General features: G+C 43.4%; 1 protein-coding gene across 6 annotated transcripts in view; it reads left to right on the forward strand.

The window, feature by feature from the left end:
* Window positions 1–21,737, forward strand: part of SEL1L3 (SEL1L family member 3) — a 158,450-nt gene that overhangs the window by 41,721 nt on the left and 94,992 nt on the right. For all 6 annotated transcript variants that reach the window (XR_009549046.1, XM_060188255.1, XM_060188256.1 and 3 more), the window contains 5 exons: window positions 598–724; window positions 2,766–2,887; window positions 5,086–5,201; window positions 8,700–8,758; window positions 20,158–20,290. Coding sequence is in view for 5 of the 6 variants with exons in the window: in XM_060188255.1 (XP_060044238.1) it covers window positions 598–724; window positions 2,766–2,887; window positions 5,086–5,201; window positions 8,700–8,758; window positions 20,158–20,290 (557 nt within the window). In the remaining variant the exon portion in view is untranslated. The remainder of the gene's footprint in view (window positions 1–597; window positions 725–2,765; window positions 2,888–5,085; window positions 5,202–8,699; window positions 8,759–20,157; window positions 20,291–21,737) is intronic.

Raw genomic sequence — 21,737 nt, forward strand, 5'->3', positions numbered from 1 at the left:
ATGCTTAGCATGTTGCCTGACATCTTTCTAAAAAATTATTTTTATGAGAAAGAAATTGAGACCAGAGCACTGCTTAGCACTGCCTTATGGCGTTATCAGGGACTGAACCTGTGACGTCTAGAAGCTCAGATGTGAAAGCAATCCTTGTGCTATCTTCTGGGCTCCTGGCATCTCCTAAGTATTGATTTAATGTCTGCTTTTATCTGGGCAGCTGTGCTGCCATTTTCTCACCTGTAGACTCAGGTTAATAATGAGATTAAATGCGTTTCATATATTATATATACATATGTTATTGTTTCTACTACCACCTGTTTGTGTAGAATATGTACATGAAATTCATAGGCAAGTTCTTTCCCCTCTCAATGCCTTGGGCTTTTTTATCTGCACGGTGGAATTAGTGATAGACTAATATCCTAGGGCTGCTATGAAAACTCACAGGCGTGGGAGGCACTTGACATCTCACCAGAGTTCAGTGCCTGTTTGCTAATGTCATCATCCTGTTTCATTGGGATGCTTGTGTGGGGCTGGGTTGGGGGCTCCAGGAAGCAGGTGACCCCGGAAACAATCACTGAAAGGCAGCCATCTTGCTGTTTGCAGATGTGGTCACCCTCCTGGGCTTCCTCTATGCCTCCAGCGGAGAAAACACAGGCATCGTGAAGAAGTTCCCGAGGTTTCAGAACCGAGAGCTGGAGGCCACCCGAGGCCAGCGGATAGATTACCCAGTGTAAGAATGGGTGACCGGAGGGGTATCTGGGGATGCTTCTTTATTCTCTATTGGAGGGGAGGGTTAATGGATGACAGTACAGTTGTTGACCCGAGTACAATTTCTCATCTTCCAGTGATAGGCATCTGCAGAGCACTCTCACCCTGCCTCCCGACTTAGGTCTGCTTTCACCACCATGCACCAGGATCCCAAAGTCCACCCAGCTCCCTCTCTGCCCTCCTTCCCCAGAGTGCTTTGCTTTGGTGCAATAGAGCAAACCCAGCCCAAGTTTCACTGTGTGTTTTCCCTTTCTGTCTTCATTTCTTAAGTTCCACCTGTAAGTGAGACCATCTGATACTCATCCTTCTCTTTTTGGCTTATCTCATTTAACATGATTCACCTTTTATCTGAGGACCAAAGCAGGCTGATGGACTCCATGGGAAGGACAGACTTTCACCACGGGCTTGGACATGTTGCCTTCCCCACCATTTACACAGAACTTGTGAACCCACAAGCCTTGGCGCGTCCTTGAGTCATTTTTGCATTTCGTACTCCTTAGTCTGCTTTAGATGTTCTGGGCCATTCCCAGGAATCAGCAGAGCAGGGGGCTGCAGGGTTCTGGAGGCCCCAGGCCTTGCAGAGTGTCCAGTGCAGCCAGGCACAACCAACCCAGATTGCAGCCTTTGTTCTTTGCCTCGTCCTGTCTCTGGAAGTCTGACTTGAACTGCTGGGAATCACACATCTAATCATTTCCACTGATTACATCCAAACCTAGAGACCTATGTTTTTTTGTTTTTTTTTCTTTTCATTTTTGTTGAATTGAAGATGCTGAGAAATGGTTCCTGGATCACCTCAGACTGGATGGATTTAGCAGAATGATTTGATTCTCCCTGCGCTGCTGGCTGTAGAGAGATCTTGAGTCACTTTACTGAGCGTATGTTCTCGCTCCGCTTCCTTGTAATAACTTATCTTCATGAGCTTGCTCAGCTGGGTGGGTCAGGAGGGAGCTGTGCAGCACCATCTGTTTGCATATCTCACCACCAATGTGGAGACCAGATTAGAAAGCCCAGAATATTCTAAAGGACTTGTTTGCATGGCTTCCCCAAGGACCTGGGGTCACTGCCACTTTTGCATCCAAACTGTGCAAATTGGCTACTGGACGGAGGGCAGAACTCGTTGCACTGACTTTGACCTTGAGCCAGGCCTCTGGTGCAAAATACAGTTTATTCCCAGCCTGTGCACAAACTGCTGGTCACTAGCACGGCATGTGGCATTGAGCAAGTGTTCAGCAAGTATTTGTGGAATGATTGATGGGTCACCTATTATGGCCGAATGTGTCCTAGTTAAGTTGGCTAGAGTCTTTCCATCCTCACTTCTCAAATCACAGGTGCACATGTGCCCTCCCCACCCCCCCAACCGAAATAGCCCTGGCCCAGAAATGGAACTGGCTCACTTGCTTCCTATCAGCCAGCCAGGACTGCAGTATTACCCCAACGAACGTGTGTGGTGAGATGGCGTGGATGCCTCTCAATTAGCATATAGTGATGCTATTTGCAAATTATGACATTTTCCTGCCTTAGGGCTTTTATCTTTGAAAGATACAAAATTACTCCAAAAAGCCCCAATTATGCCAATTATGTTTGTTCTTTTAATCATCGCAATTAGAATAGCTTCTTATCAAATCACCTCTTATTAAAATCCAGGTCTTTATTCTATGTCTGGCTTTATAAACCTCTATCAGGAATTCAAATAGCAGGCATGTGAGAGTCTCAAAGAGCACAGAAATATTTTTTTGGTGCAAGGTAGAATGTTGGCTAGCTATTTATAAAAAAAAAAACAAAACAAAACAATGACGCTTACCTCCTGTAGTTACTATAACTACCTCCTTTGTCTCAAAAATCAGGCTTTGCAAACTGATCTCCCTTGATGAACATGCAGGCAAATTCCTCTCCTCGTTGGAAAGAAGCAATTTACTTGGTCATTGTTAACTCTAATTACCTGCTCTTGGATGATATCAATCTGCAGATTCTTTTTTTTTTTTTTGCCCTTCTCATTCTTATAGGTTCACTGTTTCATTGTGGCTTTATTTACTCCATTACTGCAAGACCAACCTCTGCGGAATTCTCTACTTTGTTGACTCTAATGAGATGTATGGCACACCTTCTGTGTTTCTCACCGAAGAGGGTAAGTAGAAAATAGAACTTTTGGGAGTCAGGCGGTAGCGCACATGGCGCAAAGCACAAGGACCAGAATAAGGATCCCGGTTCGAGCCCCCGGCTCCTCACTTGCAGGGTGTCACTTCACAGGCGGTGAAGCAGGTCTGCAGGTGTCTGTCTTTCTCTCCCCCCTCTCTGTCTTCCCCTCCTCTCTCCATTTCTCTCTGTCCTATCCAACAACAACGACCACAATAATAACTACAACAATAAAACAACAAGGGCAACAAAAGGGAATAAATAAATATTAAACAAAAATGAAAAAAGAAAAGAAAACTTTTAAGACATTATTGTCATTTTCTCAGGTTCTGTAGGAAAAGAACGTCTGTCTAGAATAATGACAATGGGAAATGCCACACAACCCAGCAATTCCACTACTAGGCATGTACCCAAAAGATAAAATAACAACACTGATTCAAAGGGATATATGTACCCCCTTGTTCATAGTGGCAAAAACCTGGAAACAACCAAAATCCCCCTCGACAGATGACTGGATAAAAAAGTCACGGGACATACAGTCAACAGAATATTATTCAGCAATAAAAAGCTGATGCTGTGTTCTTTGGGATAAAGTGGGTGGAACTAAGAAGATTACTTAGTGAAGCAAGTTCGGAGGTGAAGGACAACTACAGAGTGGTTTCAGAATATAGACAACTGAGTATATGAATGCAGAAAAAAAAAAGTCAACCTGTTTCCAAGACTGTAAGAACTATAGGGGTTTTCTATGGGGGGTGAGGATGGGGACATAGACCTTTGGTGACAGGAGTGGTGAATAAAGAAATAAATAGAATAATGATGATGTTGTCAGTGTGGTGGTTGAATGAGAGTGATGACTTTCACATGTGGACTTACAATCAAACCTTTTTTTTTTTCTTCTGAGAGTGTAAGCCAAATGTTTTTAGTTACAAAGGCACACACTCATGTATATTTGCTTAAAGAAGAACAGGAAGGCTGATCTAATCTTGGAGCCTTTTAAAAAATTTATTTATCTATTTATTTATTTTAGTAAGGAACAGTGAAGTTGAGAAGGAAAGGTGAGATGGAGAGGGAGAGAGAAAGACACTGAAGCACTGTTTCAACTCTTATGAAGACTTTCTCCCTGCAGGTGGGGACTGAGGGCTTGAACCTGGGTCCTTGAGCATGGTAATGTGTGTTTAACCAGGTTTGCCACTGCCTGGCCACTTCTTGGAGCCTTTTTTTTCTTTTTCTTTATTTGGGGATTAATGTTTAACAATCAACAGTAAAAACAATAGTTTGTACATGCATAACATTTCTCAGTTTTCCCACACAACAGTACAACCCCCACTAGGTCCTCTGCCATCCTATTCCCCACCCCCATGCCAGATTCTTGTACTTTGGTGCAATACACCGACTCCAGTCCAGGTTCTGCGTAGTGTTTTCTCCTCTGATCTTGTTTTTCAACTTTTGCTTGTGAGTAAGATCATCCCATATTCATCTTGCTGTTTCTAACTTATCTCACTTAACATGATTTCTTCAAACTCCATCCAATATGGGCTGAAAATGGTGAAATCACCACTTATTTTATTTCTTTATTGGGGAATTAATGTTTGACATTCGATAAATACAGTAGTAAATAAAATAAATACAGTTTGACATTCGATAAGTAAATACAATAGTTTGTACATGCATAACATTTCCCAGGTTTCCATATAACAATACAATCATATAACCCCACTAGGTCCTCTCCCCCCCACCCCAGAGTCTTTTACTTTGGTGCAATACGCCAATTCCGGTTCAGGTTCTACTTGTGTTTTCTCTTCTGATCTTGTTTTTCAACTTCTGCCTGAGAGTGAGATCATCCCATATTTATCCTTCTGTTTCTGACTTATTTCACTTAACATGGAAATCACCATTAATATCTGAGTAGTATCCTGTTGTGTATATATACCACAACTTGCTCAGCCACTCATCTGTTGTTGGATACCTGGGTTGCTTCCAGGTTTTGGCTATTACAAATTGTGCTGCTATGATCATAGGTGTACACAGATCTTTTTAGATGGCTGTGTTTAGTTCCTTAGGATATATCCCCAGGAGAGGAATTGCAGGGTCATAAGGTTTCTGGGAGCCTTTTAAGGCAGTATTTTAGAAAGTATAGCCACTACACATTATTTTTTTTCCTACTTTCATGGACTCGAATTTTCCTTTTAGGCCACTTGCATATTCAGATGCATCTTGTCAAAGGAGAAGACCTTGCTGTCAAGACGAAATTCACTGTGCCTTTGAAGGTGTGGTTTAGACTGGACATCTCTTTCAGTGGAGGCCAGGTACTGTATTCCACTCCGGTGTGAATCATGTTGGTGTCATCACTAAGGGCTAAGCGTTGCTGCCAAGTCAGGGAGGAGGGAAACCACAGAAACCAACTTGGTAAGTGATAAAATCTTCACAACAGTGTACACTTTAAATCAGACTTTATAGCTAGGAGCTGAAATCATAAAAGTCCTTCCCCATTTAATTCACTTTGATAGTGCTGCTTCTTTTTTTTAAAAAAAAATATATTTTATTTATTTATTTATTTATTTATTGGAAAGAGAGAAATGGAGAGGGAAAGGGGAGAAAGAGAAACACCTGCAGCTCTGCTTCACCATTCAGGAAACTTTTTTTCCCTGAAGGTAGGGGCTGGGGACTTGAACCTGTGACCTTGCACAGACAGTGCTTTTTGTGACCATATCATGAATGAGTAAATAATACAGCCACAATGATCTAAGCGATTCAGCCCATTTCCTCTAGCGAGGTGGGCTTTATGGAGCCAACTGTTAAAGCAGTACTGGCCATCGTTACATAATGGTATCACATCTACGACTTTCTTTTTTTACTGCCAGAAAATCATTGCTTAGTTCAGCCAGGAAATGGTTTGATGTTTCTTGGCAATTGAGACAAATGCTTGTGTTTGGCATTAAACAGACAAATAGTAATCAACAGTTGTGGGTGATGATTCTGTTGGGATAGATGCTCTTTCTCCACTTTGTACAATAAAACACTACAGACTGTTTAAAAGTCTTGTAATGTGAATTTTATGGATGATGGAAAATCTGTTGTTGTAATTGATGACGATTTCGTTTCTGCAAAGGGGCACTACTTTTTTTTCTGGTTATTACATATTTCCTCAATGATTTTTCTTATTTTCTTTTTTTTATAAGCCATTGTTTTTTTTATTTGTGATTGATAGCAGTTAAAAAGATTGTAAGATTACAGGATATAATTTTACACTGCCGCACCTACCACCAAAGTTCTCACAATAATACTACCATAGTTCTCATGGCCTTAGAGACAGTTTTTTTTTTTCCCTTCTGTTTTTTTTTTTTTTTTTGTAGTATGTGTTTCAGATCTCTAGATTCCACACGAGTACAACCATCCAGTAGTTGCTTTTTACCTCTTTATGTATTTTGCTAAACATAATCACCTCCAGTTCCATCCACTTTGTGTATATATATATATATATATATATATATATATATATATATATATGTATGTGTATATATATATATATATATTTATTTATTTATTTATTGCAGAGTAGTGTCCCATGGAGTATGCATGTTATACATCCTATAACTGCTGTAGCCAGTTATCTGTCAGTGGGCATTTAGACTGCTTCCACTCTTTTGAGTATTGTGAATAATCAGCTCTGAACATCCTCTTTGTCCTTGTGAATTAGTGTTTGCCTTCCCTTCAGATAAAAACAAATACAGAGTGATATTTCTGGGTCATAAGGTTGTTCCATTTTAATTTGTTGAGGGACTCTCCACACAGTCTTCCAAAGGGGTTTACACTAGTTTGCATTCCCACCAGCAGTGGAGCAGAGCCCCCCCCCTTTTCTCCACAACCTCCCCAACATCTGTCTTTTCTGACCAGCAGCTTCTCTTACTGATTTGTGATTTTTCTAATAGCCATACTGGAATGGAGGTTTTTGTATGTCGTACAGATGAGATAATGCACAGGATACAGGATTCCCTAGGTGTTTGAGTTTATCGCATTTCCCTGTTCTGAAGAGAAGCGAGATCAGGTCATCCATGCTGCCTGCCCGAGAAGAGTCTATAAAGTGTCAGTGGATAGTGCTTATGTTTGTTTGTTTCTGCAGATATGGCAGGTGACAGAGCTGCCTGCTTCTGAGAGGATGAGGGTGACATTATAGCCAGGTTGCTGTCTTCTGCTGGTCCTTCATGTCTCTTGACAGGTCTCAAATCCCCAGTCTGGGGCATGCATGGGCTTTATTTTGTACCTGCTGTATGCAAGGCATTGTGCTCATGGAGATTACAGGCTATTTATGGAAGTCACTCTAAGCAGGTGAATGGGTGTCACAAGGCGAACTTAATTGCCAAATGATTCCTATTGATTCATAGACGGGAGTGAGTGCTTTGTGCTGGTCTGCTCAGGAAGGGTTTCCCAGATAGGAGGTTTTTATGGATGAGCAGAATTTAAATAGAGATGAGGGGGCCTTTCAGCACGTTGTTGGCAGTTAGTAGGTAATCCACTTTGACTGCAGTAGACATTTGAAGACTGTAGAATAGTCAAGGGAAGAGGGGGAAAATATCTCCAGGGCTGGAATGGGGAGATCTTGAATATCAGGGAATTTGGATTTCAGCTTGCAAAGCAGCCGGGTGTCATGGAAAATTTCTGAGCGGGAGAAGAGTGAATCAAACCAGTCCTGCAATTAAAGAGATGAATTTCAAAGCAGAGTCTGTGATCAGATAAAGCAGAAGAGAAGAGCGAGGAAAATCAGACTGGGGGTTTGTGGGGGAGGGCTAAAGAAGTGGGCTTTTCTTAAACTCTAGCTTTTGCCATGTGTCCCTCTGGGTTTGCAGTCCATCTGAGCTCCCTCAGTACATGGAAGTTCCAAAGAACAATATTTCCTATTTTTTCTATGCAAAAAAATCCACCTCCTTAAGCAGTGAAGTAGGTCTGCAGGTGTCTATCTTTCTCTCTCCCTCTCTGTCTTCCCCATCCTCTCTCCATTTCTCTTTCCTATCTAACAACGACGACATCAATAACAACAGCAATTATAACTACAACAATAAAAAAACAAGGGCAAAAAAAGGGTAAATAAATAAATAAATAAATATAAAAAAATAATAAAAAATCCACCTCTAAGAGCCAATGGGTGGCACACTTGGTGAGGCACACAGGTTGTCATGTGCCAGGACACAGGTTCAAACCCCAGGTCCCCACATACAAGGGGGAAGTTACTTTTTCTCCCTTTATTTGTCATCAATTTTTATTTCTGTCTCTATTTCTCACTATGTATATGTATATGTATATGTATATGTATATGTATATGTATATGTATATGTATATATAGCAAAATGGCTTCTGGGCTGAGGAGACAGCATGTTTATGTAAAAAAACTCTCATGCTGAAGGCTTTGAGCTCCCAAGCACCACTGTAAGCCAGAGCTGAACAGTGCTCTGGTAAAAAGAAAAAAAGAAAGAGATGGAAGGAAAAAGAAAAGGTTTCTGGGAGTAGTGGAGTCATTATACAGGCACTAAGCTCCAGCCATAATCCTGGTGCTGTAACAAAAAAATAAATAAATAGAAAGGAAAAAAAATCTGTATCTAACAGATCTATGTCTGTCTAGACATGGGGCTTGTAAACTGTTTATTTAATTTATTTATTATTATTATTATTATTTTTTAGAAAGTGGTCAGGCCAAAGACTATGCAAGCACATTTTATGAGTAATTTACACCCAGGACAGTATTTATGATTCAGTTATTTCTGACTGAGGTATAACTGACCCTTGTCTATCTCTCCCCCACCCTCTCATAGATAATAGTGACCACCAGCCTTGGACAAGATTTGAGCCCCTACCATGATCAGATCATTAGGTAAGTGTGAGTTGAGGATTAAGGACTCCTCTGACTTGAGCCTTAGAATCTTAATATCATTCCCAGGTCTCCTCATTCAGCTTTTCTGAGCACGGACTAGTTAGCCTGCCCTGTAACTAATATATATACTTATTCTTGTTCTTCAGTTGTAGGAACTCCTCCTGTTTCCCCTACAACCTTCTCCCCCCCCCCCCCCCCCGCCAGAGAAACTAGTTCTTGCTCCAGATCTCATTGTAAATTCTTCTTTCATGGCACTTTGTGATTCATTTTCTTTGCAAATTATCTTCTATAGAGGAGTCTGAGAAATTAATCAGTGTCTTAATGTTGTGTATTGAGAGTAGTTGGTACCTCTGGCTTGATACAGAACGTAAAAGGAGACAGTCTTCATATTTATGTTTATAACCTCGATTTGAAATGTATGCAACTATTGATATTGGTGTCACTTTTCAGCCTTACATAACCATCCTGTACAAGTGCCATAGACATTGAGAACTGGGTCTCTTGCCTTGGATCTAACAAATTTCTTAATTCGCTCTGGCTCCTTATCTAAGGGTGGGTTTTGATAGTGGAGAAGCATGTTTTAAGTATACTGGATACCTCATCATTGCTAGAATATATGCAATATACAGATCAATGCTTGAGAAGATGTTTAAAGAAAAGAAAGTTTCCAGCTTTGTCTATATGTTAACAAATAGACTGGGTTGGGGGGGGGGACACGGTTAAACGCACATAGCATGAAGCGCAAGGACCCATGCAAGGATCCTGGTTTGAGCCCCCGGCTCTCCACCTGCAGGGGGGGTTGCTTCAGAAGTGGTGAAGAGTGTTTGCAGGTGTCCATCTTTCTCTTACCCTCTCTATCTTCCCCTTCCCTCTCAATTTCTCTCTGTCCTCGCCAAAAAAAAAAAAAAAAAATTGAAAAAGTGGCTTCCAGGAGCAATAGGTTCCTAGTGCCAGCACTGAGCCTCAGCGATAATCCTAGAAACAAAGCCAAACAGCACAAAAAGAAAAACAAGAAAAATACATATTGGGGAACCAGGAACCAGAGAGTGCACACTGGTTGAACACACAGTGACTTGGGTTCAAGCTCTGGGTCCCCACCTGCAGGGGGGGAATCTTCACGAGTGATGAAGCAGTGTTGGAGGTGTCTGTCTTAGTCTCCCCTCCCTCTCTGTCTCCCCTCCCCTCTCAATTTCTCTCTGTCTTCATCCAGTAAATAATAAATTCAAACCAGGGAGATTGCTGTGTTGTAGAGTTCACGCTTAGTGTGTATGGGGCTGTGGGTTCTGTCCCTAGTAATCCCCAACCCCCAGATGTGTCAGTGCCATTGTGCGTTAGGTGGGGTCATTCTTGCTCCTTTTATTTATTTGTTTTTTATCACTGCGGGCTCCACTGCTCCAGGCCAACTTTGGCAGATAGAGAGTCAGAGATAAAGGCACCAAAGCACTCAGTTTTCCTCCCGCCTCATGGGGGCTGGACTCAAACCCAAGTTCTGGACATTACAAAGCAAGTGGACTACCCAGGTGAGCTGTCTCTGCAGCCCTGCCTCGTTCTGTCACCGTTTCACTGCCGCAGCCAGAAAGCTGTCTCCCCAGAGAGGTTTTGTCCACTCAAAGCCCTGACTCTCCACATTTTCTTGGCTCCAGTAACTGAAGAAAAGAAAAGAAAACAAAGGGGGGGGGGGTGGAGACAAGGGAGAAGAACGGCTCACGTTCTGCTTTCTAATTACTATTTTTTTCTCTCTGACCATCCTGGCTTATGTTGAAGCCAGACCGATTACGTTTTGGCCCTGGTTACATAGAACAATTCTAATTTTCATGGGCGTATCAAAGGATTAGAGGTCTAGAGAAAGGCTCGAGAAGCCTTCTTCCTAAGCCTGCATGGGGAATGAATGTCTGGGGGTGATTGGACAGCTGTGTTTAAACCAGCATGCCAAGTCCAGAGCAGTGCAGTGTGCACAGCGTGCTTTAGAGCAACCGGGAAGACTTCAGCGGCGAGCTTAGTTATATAGCCAGTGGCATGGCCCTGGAGGTGGTGAAGTGGAGAAGGTGTTGGACTCTGGAACATGAGGTCATGAGTTCAATCCCTGGCATCACATGGGCCAGAGGGATGCTCTGGTTTTCTCTCTCTCTCTCTCCTTCTTGATATCTCTCTCTGTGTTCATACGTATTAGATAAATATTAAAAATATATATATATAGCAGGTGGCAGTAGGATCTTCTCTGAAATGTCCAGCTGTGAAGAGGGAGCCAAATGCTCAGGCTGTGTCAGTCTAGAACATCAGAAGACCAGTTGAGTCTTTCTTTCCTGACACTCAGCCTTAACATCCCACGACCTTCACTTTCAATGTAAGGACTTCTTTCCTCCAAAATTCTAGAAATTCCAGAAGCCTCAAGGCTGACAGGACTGAGTGGGGGCAGGTCAGGCTGTCAGGATTGAGGCAGAGAGAGAACAAGTACTTTCCTGCTTCACATGGGTGGAAGCGTCAGAAAATCCTCAGCAAGTTTTAAAGTATTTTATTAGTTAGGGAGAGACAGAGACCTTTAACACAAACTCCAAACTGAAGAACCCCAGGCATGAATATGAACAGAAGGATGAGAAAAATAAAAACAGAAAAGATGTAAGATTAAAAAGTCTAGGGCTTGGTGGTGGCACATGGAGAGAAAGAGAGAGAGAGAGAGAGAGAGAGAGAGAGACCGGTGCTACCAGGAATTGAACCTGGAACTTTAAAGCCTAAGGCAAAAAAGTCTTTGTCTCATTACTATGCTATCTGTCTGGCTCTTCAATAATTTTTTTTTTGTAATATATGGAAAGTTGTTGTTCTTCCTCCTCCTCCTCCTCGTTTTCTTTAATTTAATTAATTTATTTTTTATGATGAAAGAGATACAGAGAGAAAGATATAGAGAGACACGAGAGCACTGCTCAACTCTGGTTGATGGTGGTGCTGGGGATTGAACCTGAGTGTCCAGAGACTCAGGCATGAGAGTCTTTCTGCAGAACCATTCTGTTGTTTTCCCAACACCCCAGTAATCGTTTGTGGGAGTAATCAACTGTGGGAGGCCCTGAAATCACAGATGCATTGCTTTGTCCTCCCTCCCCATAGTCACCAAGTCTTTACTGCTCTGGGCTGACATTTACAAATAGTCAGTAGTAGAGACAGAAAGACCAAGGGAAAGACCCTACAGCACAGAAGCTTGCCCGGTGCAGTGGGGACTGATTTTGAACCTGGGCTCATGGAACAAACCTAAAGGGGAAGAAAGCTCTGAGATAAATTTGTAGGACTGAAAGTGAGCTCACCGGGTAGAGTGCATGTCTTGCTATGTGTGCTGCTTGGATTTAAGCCCTGAGCCAAAGGAACGACAGAGACACATTTACAAGTAAATTTAAAATTGCAAATTTGGGGGGCCAGGAGGTGGTGCAGTGGATTAAGCGCATGTGGCACAAAGCGCAAGGACTGGCATAAGGGTCCCGGTTTGAGCCCCTGGCTCCCCACCTGCAAGGGGAGGTCACTTCACAGGTGGTGAAGCAGGTCTGCAGGTGTCTGTCTTTCTCTCCCCCCTCTGTCTTCCCCTTCTCTCTCAATTTCTCTCTGTCCTGTCCAACAACAACAACAACGATAAAGAACAAGGGCAACAAAAGGGAAAAAATAGCCTCCAGGAGCAGTGGATTTGTAGTGCAGGCACTGAGTCCCAGCAATAACCCTGGAGGCAAAAAAAGAAAACCTGCAAATTGCAAATTCTAGGTAGGGGCCCTTCAGTGGTACACCTGATAGAAAGTACTTGTTATCATGCACAAGGACCCAGGTTCAAGCTCCCAGTCCCGCTCCTCCTCCCAGGGAGAATGTTTTGCAAGAGGTGAAGTGGAACTGCACATGTCTCTCTTTCTCCTCTATCTCCTCCCGCTCTAAATTTCTCTTGGTCTCTATCCAAAAATAAGTAAATAAGAATAAATAAATAAAATTAAAATAGCAAATTCCAGTGAGTGCTGGGTGGACTGCTCCTTGAGTGACATTCAGAGTGTCCTGAGCAAGTAACGTTCAAGGTCAGGCCAGGGGGAGGGTGGGGGTGGGGCTGCTGGCTGGGGGCTGTAAGCCCTCTGGCTCAAGAAGCCCAGTGCAGTGCCATTAGTCCACAGATAGGGAAGCCTGTCTGTGGACTAATGTGAATCTTCTGCAGAAATAAACAGGGTCACCTGCCTTTGTCCAGAGGAGAGGAAAGATGGCTTGCCAGCAAGCCTGGAGTTTCTGACAGGAACCCGTCTGGGCTTCTCGAGAGTTTAGCTCAGCTTTTGTGTCTGTGAAATTGATGACTGTCCAGCACTGCGCTGTGCGAGGCTCTCTGACCATCTCTGTGCAGCCACCAGGAGATTCACGGGAGAGAAACGAAGAGGGACCAGGATGGGTGAGGATGGAGCTGGAGAGCTCTCCTAGTTGTTGTATTAGAAAATGACTTTTTGGGAGTCGGGCGGTAGTGCAGCAGGTTAAGCACACATGGCTCAAAGCTCAAGGACCGGCAGAAGGATCCCGGTTCGAGCCCCCAGCACCCCACCTGCAGGGGAGTTGCTTCACAGGTGGTGAAGCAGGTCTGCAGGTGTCTTTCTCTCCCCCTCTCTGTCTTTCCATCCTCTGTACATTTCTCTCTGTCCTATCTAACAATGATGACATCAATAACAACAACAATAAAAAACAATACAACAATAAAACAATAAAAAAAAACGATCAACCAAAGGGGAAAATAAATAAATAAATAAAATTTAATAAAGATACACAGAAAATTACTTTTTCTCACCTCACTCAACAAGACAAACAGAGACTGAAAAGGATGGAAAACTATCATACAAATTAATGGAACACAAAAAGGGGGCAGGAACAGCTATTGTCATATTTGAGAATATGACAAACCTTAAAATAAGCAAAATAAAAAAGATAAGGATGAACATTACTTAATGCTCAGAGGATCGGTCAGTCAAGAATTATGTTCATAATAATCAAAATCTATGCACTCAAGGAGAGGCCATCTAAATACATCAAACATCTACTGAAAGAGCTCCAGCAATATATTAACAGCAACACAGTCATAGTAGGGGACTTCAACACCCCACTCTCTCAACTTGACAGATCATCTAGGCAGAGAATTGATAAAGAAATTAAGGAATTAAGTGATGAGACAGAAAAAATAGGACTATTGAACATTTTCAGTGTCATTCACCCCAAGAAACTGGCACACACATTCTACTCAAGTCCACATGGGTCATTCTCAAGGACAGACCATATGTTGGGCCACAGAGACAGCATCAGCAAATTCAAGAGCACTGAAATCATCCCAAGCATCTTCTCAGACTACAGTGGAATTAAATTCGCACTTAACAATAAATAAATAAATAAATAAATAAATAAATAAATAAAACTCCCAAAATATGGAAAGTCAACAGTATACTACTTAACAATTACTGGGTCAAAGAGGAAATTAAGGAAGAAAATGACATTTAAATTTTAAAATATTTTACATACTTATTTAAGATAGTGATGCAGAGAAATCAAAAGGGAAGGAGTAGACAGAGGGAGAGACAGAGAGACAGAGAGAGAGAGAGACCAGCAGCCCTGCATCATCACTCGTGAAGCTTCCCTCTTGCAGGTGGGGCCAGGGACTTGAACCTGGATCCTTTTGCACTGTAATGTGTGCTCCTAACTGGTATGCCATTGCATGGCCCAATAGAACAATGACTTAAAAAGAGTCAGTTTAGTCACATCATTTCTTGATGAGTTGAAAAGCTCAGTTTATGCAAAGATCTACTAAAAAAAATATCATAAACATTTTCTTTTCATTAAAAAATTAGAAATGTACATTCATTTGGCAATTTTCCTAAATAGGGCCTTCTTCCCTTTGATTACAGATCTACTGATTGGAGCTCCCTCTGGTCCCTCTTGCATAAAGAACACCCAGTTCCTAATTTTTTTTCCATATGAAAAGGGAACAAAGACATTGGCAAAGTATCAGAGCCCCAGATCCAGGTATATTCAGTTTTCTTCCCAACCTTTGACGGTTGTCCTGATTCTACTTTTTAAATGTCTTTAAAAATATGTTTTTTTTTGCCTCCAGGGTTATTGCTGGCACCATGCTGATTGCTTTCATTGTTGTTGGATAGGACAGAGAGAAATGGAGGGAGTAAGGGAAGACAGAGATGGGGAGAGAAAGACAGACACCTCTAGACCTGCTTCACCACTTGTGAAGCAACCCCCGTGCAGGTGAGGAGCCAGGGGCTCCAGCCGGGATCCTTACGCTAGTCTCTGTGCTTTGTACTGTGCACGCTTAACCTGCTGCGCTATTGCCCGGCCCCCTAAAAATAGGTTTTTTAAAATTTATTTTAGTGAGAGAGATGCGGAAAGAAAGATTACAGAGAGGGAGAGAGTCAAAAAGACATACCAGAGCCCTGCTTAGCTTTGGCTTATGGTGGTGCTAGGGATTGAACCAGGGACTTCAGAGCCTCAAGTATGAAACATATTTGTAGAATCATTATGCTGTCTCCCCAGCCCCCCGCCCCCCCTTTTAAAGTAATCATTCTTTACCCGGTCTACCTAAAACACTCAGCTTAATTTTTACAGACTTTTCCTACCCATAGCTTATTGGGTTGCATCAGACTTCATTAGTTCATGTAATTAATTACAGTGACGACACAGCTGGCACCCACAACAGGTCAGGATCAAACATATCTTCCATTTTTCTCCTCTCTAGGATTATCACTAGGGCTCAGTTCCAGCACTATGAATCCACTGCTCCTGGTGGCTATCTTTCATTTTTTTTTTAATTGGATAAGACAGAGAGAAATTGAGAAGGGAGGGGGAGTTGGGGGCGGGAGAGACAGACACCTGCAACACTGCTTCACTACTTGTAAAGCTTCCCCCCTGCAAGTGGGGATCAGGGTCTTGAACCTGGGCCCTTGAATGTGGTTATGTGTACACTCAACCTGGTGTACCACCACCCATATCTTTTTCTTTTTAAAAAAATCATTTGCTATCTTTTTCCTGATCCTTTTAATTACAAAGAGTGACAACCCTGGTTTATAGTGCTCTAGCCTTCCTCTGTATAGGTGTGCATGTCTGTGCATGTATAAGATCCTTGGCACCCACCACAAAGAGTCCCCCCATTCTCAAAAATGACCCCTCTTAAGTCTCTTCACAAGTGGTGAAGCAGGTCTGCAGGTGTCTATCTTTCTCTCCCCCTCTCTGTCTTCCCCTCCTCTCTCCATTTCTCTCTGTCCTATCCAACAACGACGACATCAATAACAACAATTAAAAAAAAACACAAGGGCAACAAAAGGGAATAAATAAATATATTTTTAAAAATTATTAGAAAAGAAAGACCCTTTTTCTGCTTTCATCCCACCCACCTTCCCTGTCCCTCTGATAACTGCCATAATTTCACTCAGTCTAAGAGTAAGTTTTTTTTTTTTTTTTTTTGTCAATTCATTTCTTCCAGTGGTTTGTACTCCACAGGGCAGTAAAAGCATTCTGTAGACACCTGTCCCCTCCTTACTTACCTCACTTAGTGCAAACGCCTCAGGTTCCACCTATTCCACCCAGAAAGGCTTGGTGTAAACTTTTATATCGACAGAGTAGTATTCCACGGAGGCTGTTCTAAGGAAGATTCCTTAGCCAGTCGTCTGCCTCACATGAGCACTTCGGTTGTTCAGGTAAATTCCTTGTTTTGACAGCGTTCTAAATGCTTTGTTTAAACATTAGTTTGCTTAATCCTGGCAGCAACCCTGTGGGTATTTCTGAATATATTCAGCTAAAAAAGAAGCAGCTTCTAGCTGACAGCCCTCTGTATGTTGTGGGGATGAGGGGAGCTGGGGTGCTGGTCCATCAGAACCCCGTTAAGAGTTCCTGCTACAGAAACATGCCAGGGCTGGTCTCAGGAGGGAGCTTTGTGCCTTTCCAAGGTCTGCAAAACCAGAATCAATACATAGTGCTCTGAGATACTAACTTTCTGGTCTATTCTGAAGAGGGAGGAAGAGAGAGAGAGTGAAGAGAGAGAGAAAAAGAGAGACACATCACCACAACATCCCACCCCACTCGGCTAAACCTGAGAGCCTGAGAAGAATGACCAGGAGGTGAAGCAGCTGTGAGGAATGTCTGTGGCCGGGTGCTGGCTCACTTGCTTGAGCACATGCGTCACCCTGCGTGGGGACCAGATTCAAGCCCCCGCATGCCTCCCACCCCAGCCCTCATCTGCAGAGGGGGAAGCTTCACAAGTGGTGAAGCAAAATTACAGGTGTCAATCTCCTCTCCCCTCTCAATTTCTTTTTCCTTTCCTTTTTTTTCCCAGAGCCTCAGGCATGAGAGTCTCTTGGCATAATCATCATGCTATCTACCACTGCCCCCTCTTTTCGCTGTCCTCTCAAATAGAAGAAGAATAAAATAAAAATCAAATAAAGCAAAACGAATAAATGAATGAATAAATAAAAGGGAATGTCTGCGTTAGTGCTGTTAGGAGTGTGGGCACAGCATGCTCATTTTTGTTCACCCCCTATCTCCCTGCTCAGCCAGAGGCACCTGCTGAGGAAAAGGTCCTTTCTAACAGTTTGGTTCCTCCTCCTGGGAGCGCCACAGGTTACATGTACTCTCCCAGCCGGACCACCAGGTGCTTCCTTTGTCTGGCCCAACACCTTGGGCCACTTTGTCAGCCCTGGCGCTCTGTTTTCCGGGTTCCTGGCCTCTCGCCTGCCATTCCCCTCTTCTGCCTCCATCTGCCCCCGGCTCGGCTCTCCCTGTCTCTTTCCTCTTGGCTTGGCTTCTCCCACGGTGCTTGCCCAGGCCCCCTCACTGTGCACATATGCTCTCACTCACTCACCTCCACCACCTGCCCTGCTTCAGTAGGAAGTGGGGAATAGATGCTTCCAACTCAAGACTGGACCCAGTGGTGTGGCGGGTGTCCTGCTTCCAGCTCTGCCTCCATGCGCTCCGTCCCCAAATGTGCTCCATCCCTGCTCCTCCATACACACGACACCGGCAGAAAGACCCCTGCAAGGGCCGGGCAGTGGCCTGCTGGTTGAGCGCACAGGTTACCATGAGCAAGGATCCATGGCCAGGCCCCTTGTCCCCACCTGCAAGGTGAACAAATGGTGAAGCAGTGCTGCATATGTCTCTCTCCCTTTCTGTTTCCTTCCCTTCCCTTTTAATTTCTCTCTGTCCTCATATAAGAAAGGGAGGGAAAGAAGAAGAAGAAAAAAGGCAGGTTCCATCAATAACTGCGGTGGAAATAAAAACAAAACAAAACAGTTCCCAGCATAAACTACTATATATATATATATATATATATATATATATATATATATACAAATTTTTGTTAGTAATTTACACAGTTACAAGACAACAGGTATTTAGTTCCACGCCACACCTCCTACCAAAGCTCTGTGCTTTCATACCCACCAAAGTCCTCCCAAAGTCTTTGACAGGTTGGCTACTTTTTTCCTCTTTGTGAGCTCATGTGTTTCAGTTCTCTAAATTCCACGCAGGAACAAAACCCATCTTTCATCTGCTTGCTCACTTCACTAAGCACCATCACCCTCACTTCCGTTCATTTTGTCCTGAAGGGCACAAAATGGTCTTTCTTAGTTGCAGAGTGGTACTCCATGGAGTATGTATCCTGTGACTAACTCATGCTTTGGGGTTGTTTTTAAATCCAAAAAATGATTCATTGTCCTTGCTCTTGGCTAAAAGCTACTACTCATTGTTCTGCACTTTTGTCTTTTTTCACTTAACGAAGTGTCTTGGGGATCTCTCCAGGTCAGTGCAGAGCGCTGTGTCCCCTTTTCATGTCACATGCCTCAGGTTGGTGTGTGAGTGGGACCAGTTCTCAGCCACACACACAGGGGACTCCCAGCCCTCGATGAATAGAAACAGTGCTGCAAGGGACAGCTCTGTGTTATTTCACTCAGGCCAGCCCAGCCCTCCCACTCCCTTTTCTTTCCTGATCCTTCAAGTCTTTCAGGCAAGTGTTTCCAGCTCTACCCTGGGCCGCCATCTTGTCTCTGGCAGTGGCCGTCCATCTTGCTGTGGCCTCCTCCCTCTCACTCTCAATTCTACCTCAGTTTTTTTCTTCTTCTATTCCTCACTGAACACTTTACTTTATTGACTTAACACTGATCTACATTAGTGTGGGATTTTAGGAGTGCAGTTTAAAACAAACACACATACACCCTTTCTGTGCCATCCCACCAAGTGGAACCCTGCCTCTGTCCTTCCCTCTTTCTGTTCCTACCCTACGCTCTCCTCCCTCTCTAGCCACTGTAAGTTTTCGCAGTCTTAAGAGTCATCTTACTTACTATTATTCGTATTATTTTGCAGAGTCATTTACTTTAGTTGTCTATATTCTACCCATAAGTGGAACCACCTGGTAGTTGTCTTTTACCTTTTTTATTGACTTCACTTGATATAATCTCTTCAAGTTCCAGACATTTTATCCCAAAAAAACTCTAGTTATCTTTTTGAATGGCTGAATAGCGTTCCACTGATATATATTCTTTAGTTTTTGTTTTTTTTTCTAACAAGATATACTTTTAATTCCCTCCATGGCCACTAGCTATGTTTTTGTTTCCTTTAAGACCAAACTATTTCCTGTTAAGTCCAGCCATTTCAAATAACTCCTGTGAATCTAGTTTCATCGTTCTCAAATACTAACAAGGAAGCACTGTATTCTGCTAGACTCTACATGTTTACATGTCACTAGATCCTTTAAACAGTGCAGTACAGCAGGAAACTCTCATTTTACCAATGCGAAAACAGTCTCAGACAGGGCAAGCCACTGGTCCTGGCTCACACAGCAGGCAACGAGCTGAACTGAGATCCTAGATCGTTTCCCAGACTGCATCTTGGGCATGCATGTCCATTAGAACACAGTGGTGAAAGGCTTGTGGAAATCAGGGATGAGTCAGAGAGACTCCGTGCAAAAATCTTGTGCAACCCCAGAGCTTTCTTTTTTGCTTTATTTTATTTTATTTTTAAACTATTTATTTATTTGGATAGAAATAGACATCTAGAGGGAAGAGGGAGATAGAGAGGGAGAACGAGACACCTGTAGCATTGCTTCACAGCTTAGGACGTTTTCTCCCCATAGGTGGGGCCTGGAGGTTTGAACCTGAGTCCGTGTGCATTGTAACAGGTGTGCTCTACTGAGTGTACCACCACCTGGCCCCCTTCTTTGTTTTATTTTATTTATGTTTTAATGAGTAAGAGCTGTAGAGAGAAAGATACAGAGAGACCAGAGCACTGCTTAGCTCTGGCTTATGGTGGTGTTGGGGACTGAACTGGGACCTCAGAGCCTCAGGCTAGAAAATCTTTGGGAGAACCTTATGCTGTCTCCCGGTCCCCAGCCTGGATCTCTCATCCTCTGTGTCCTATCCCAGTTTCCAGGAGGACTTCCATTACAATGACACTGCGGGCTACTTCATTGTTGGGGGGAGCCGTTATGTGCCTGGTGTGGAGGGCTTCTTTGGACCCTTGAAATACTACCGTCTCCGCACCCTGTTCCCTGAACAGGTAAGCCTGGGGTGGGGGGATGAGGGGCTTGGGGGTGGCCCTGGGTGCCAGGGCTTGGAATCCAGCGTAAAAAAAAAAAAAGATCGATCTAAGCAAAGCTCCTCACAGGCTCTGCCTCTCCCCCTCCCCCCGACAAAATGAATACTGAGGATGCCCCCTCCCAGCAAACACGATAATAGGTTTCTGTTAGCATTTGGTTCATTTACTGCTCATAAAATGGAAACCATTTACTTCCTTGGTTTTAATAACGACCCGCTTAATTATAGAGTAGGTTTGGATCAGGCTGTTGCCTGTCCGGTGATTAAGCTAATGGAAGGAGAGAATCTTGGATGTTTGGTGGAGCTTCTTGCATATGCTGTTATTTCCTGCATGGAAGCGGGGTTCTCTCGGCAGAGGAGCTGCGAGGCTGTGAGCACTGCCGTCTGCAGAGCCGCACACGGGCTGCCCTCTCCCTGCGCCAGGCTGGGCTGGGCTGGCGGCTGGCGGCTGGTGGCTGGCTGAGTGTGGAGACTGCTCGGGGCTTTGTCTGCAGAGCTGGCATCCAAAACCCACCCACAAAGTGAGGTTGTCCCACACTGCCAGGCCCAGAAGGGAAGTTTTCCCCACCAAGGAGTCGTCCAAGCCTTGCTTTTCTATGAGGAAATGAGAGAGGGAGAGAGAGAGAGAGAGAGAGTCCCCGTGTGTGTAGGGGTAGTACCTAGACAAGCAGTCCCAAGATGCTGTGGGCTTTGCTCTGAGAAGAGTAGGCATCATGACAAGACTGAGACATTTAGAAAAATAGACCTCACTTGTATGACTTTTAAAAAAAATTTGTATTATTTTTATTTATTGGATAGAGACCACCAGAAATCAAGAGGGGAGGGAATAGATGGAGGGGGAGGGAGACAGAAACACCTGCAGACATACTTCACCACTCCTGAAGCTTCCCCTGCCCCCGAAGGTGGAAACCAGGGACTTGAACCTGGGTCCTTGTGCACTGTAATGTGAGTGCTTAACCAGGTGCACCATCATCACCCAACCTCTCATGTGACTTTCATTACAGCATTTTATTATCTTATTTTGGTTTTTGGTGATGATGTCACTTTTTTAAGAATAGTCATGATACCAGATATTCTGGTGATTATCGTGTGTGTGTGTGTGTGTGTGTGTGTGTGTGTGTGTGTGTGTCACAAAGACATCAAAGACGTTAACAATACTGAATAAAGGCTATATGAACATTTTATGAACCAAATTTCTTTTTCATTAGTGATTTAATATTGATTTACAAAACTGTAAGATAAGAAGGGTATAATTTCATATGGTTCTCACCACCAGCGTCTGTGTCCCATCCCCTCCACTGGAACTGGAAACTGCAGTAGTTTTCCCAGAGTCACCAATACTATCTATAACTATCTATCTACGTCTAAATATATATCTCTGTATCTCTATCTATTCCCCCATTTTTCCC

This window comes from Erinaceus europaeus, chromosome 3 (genome assembly GCF_950295315.1).
Source record: "Erinaceus europaeus chromosome 3, mEriEur2.1, whole genome shotgun sequence".
Taxonomy (NCBI): domain Eukaryota; kingdom Metazoa; phylum Chordata; class Mammalia; order Eulipotyphla; family Erinaceidae; genus Erinaceus; species Erinaceus europaeus.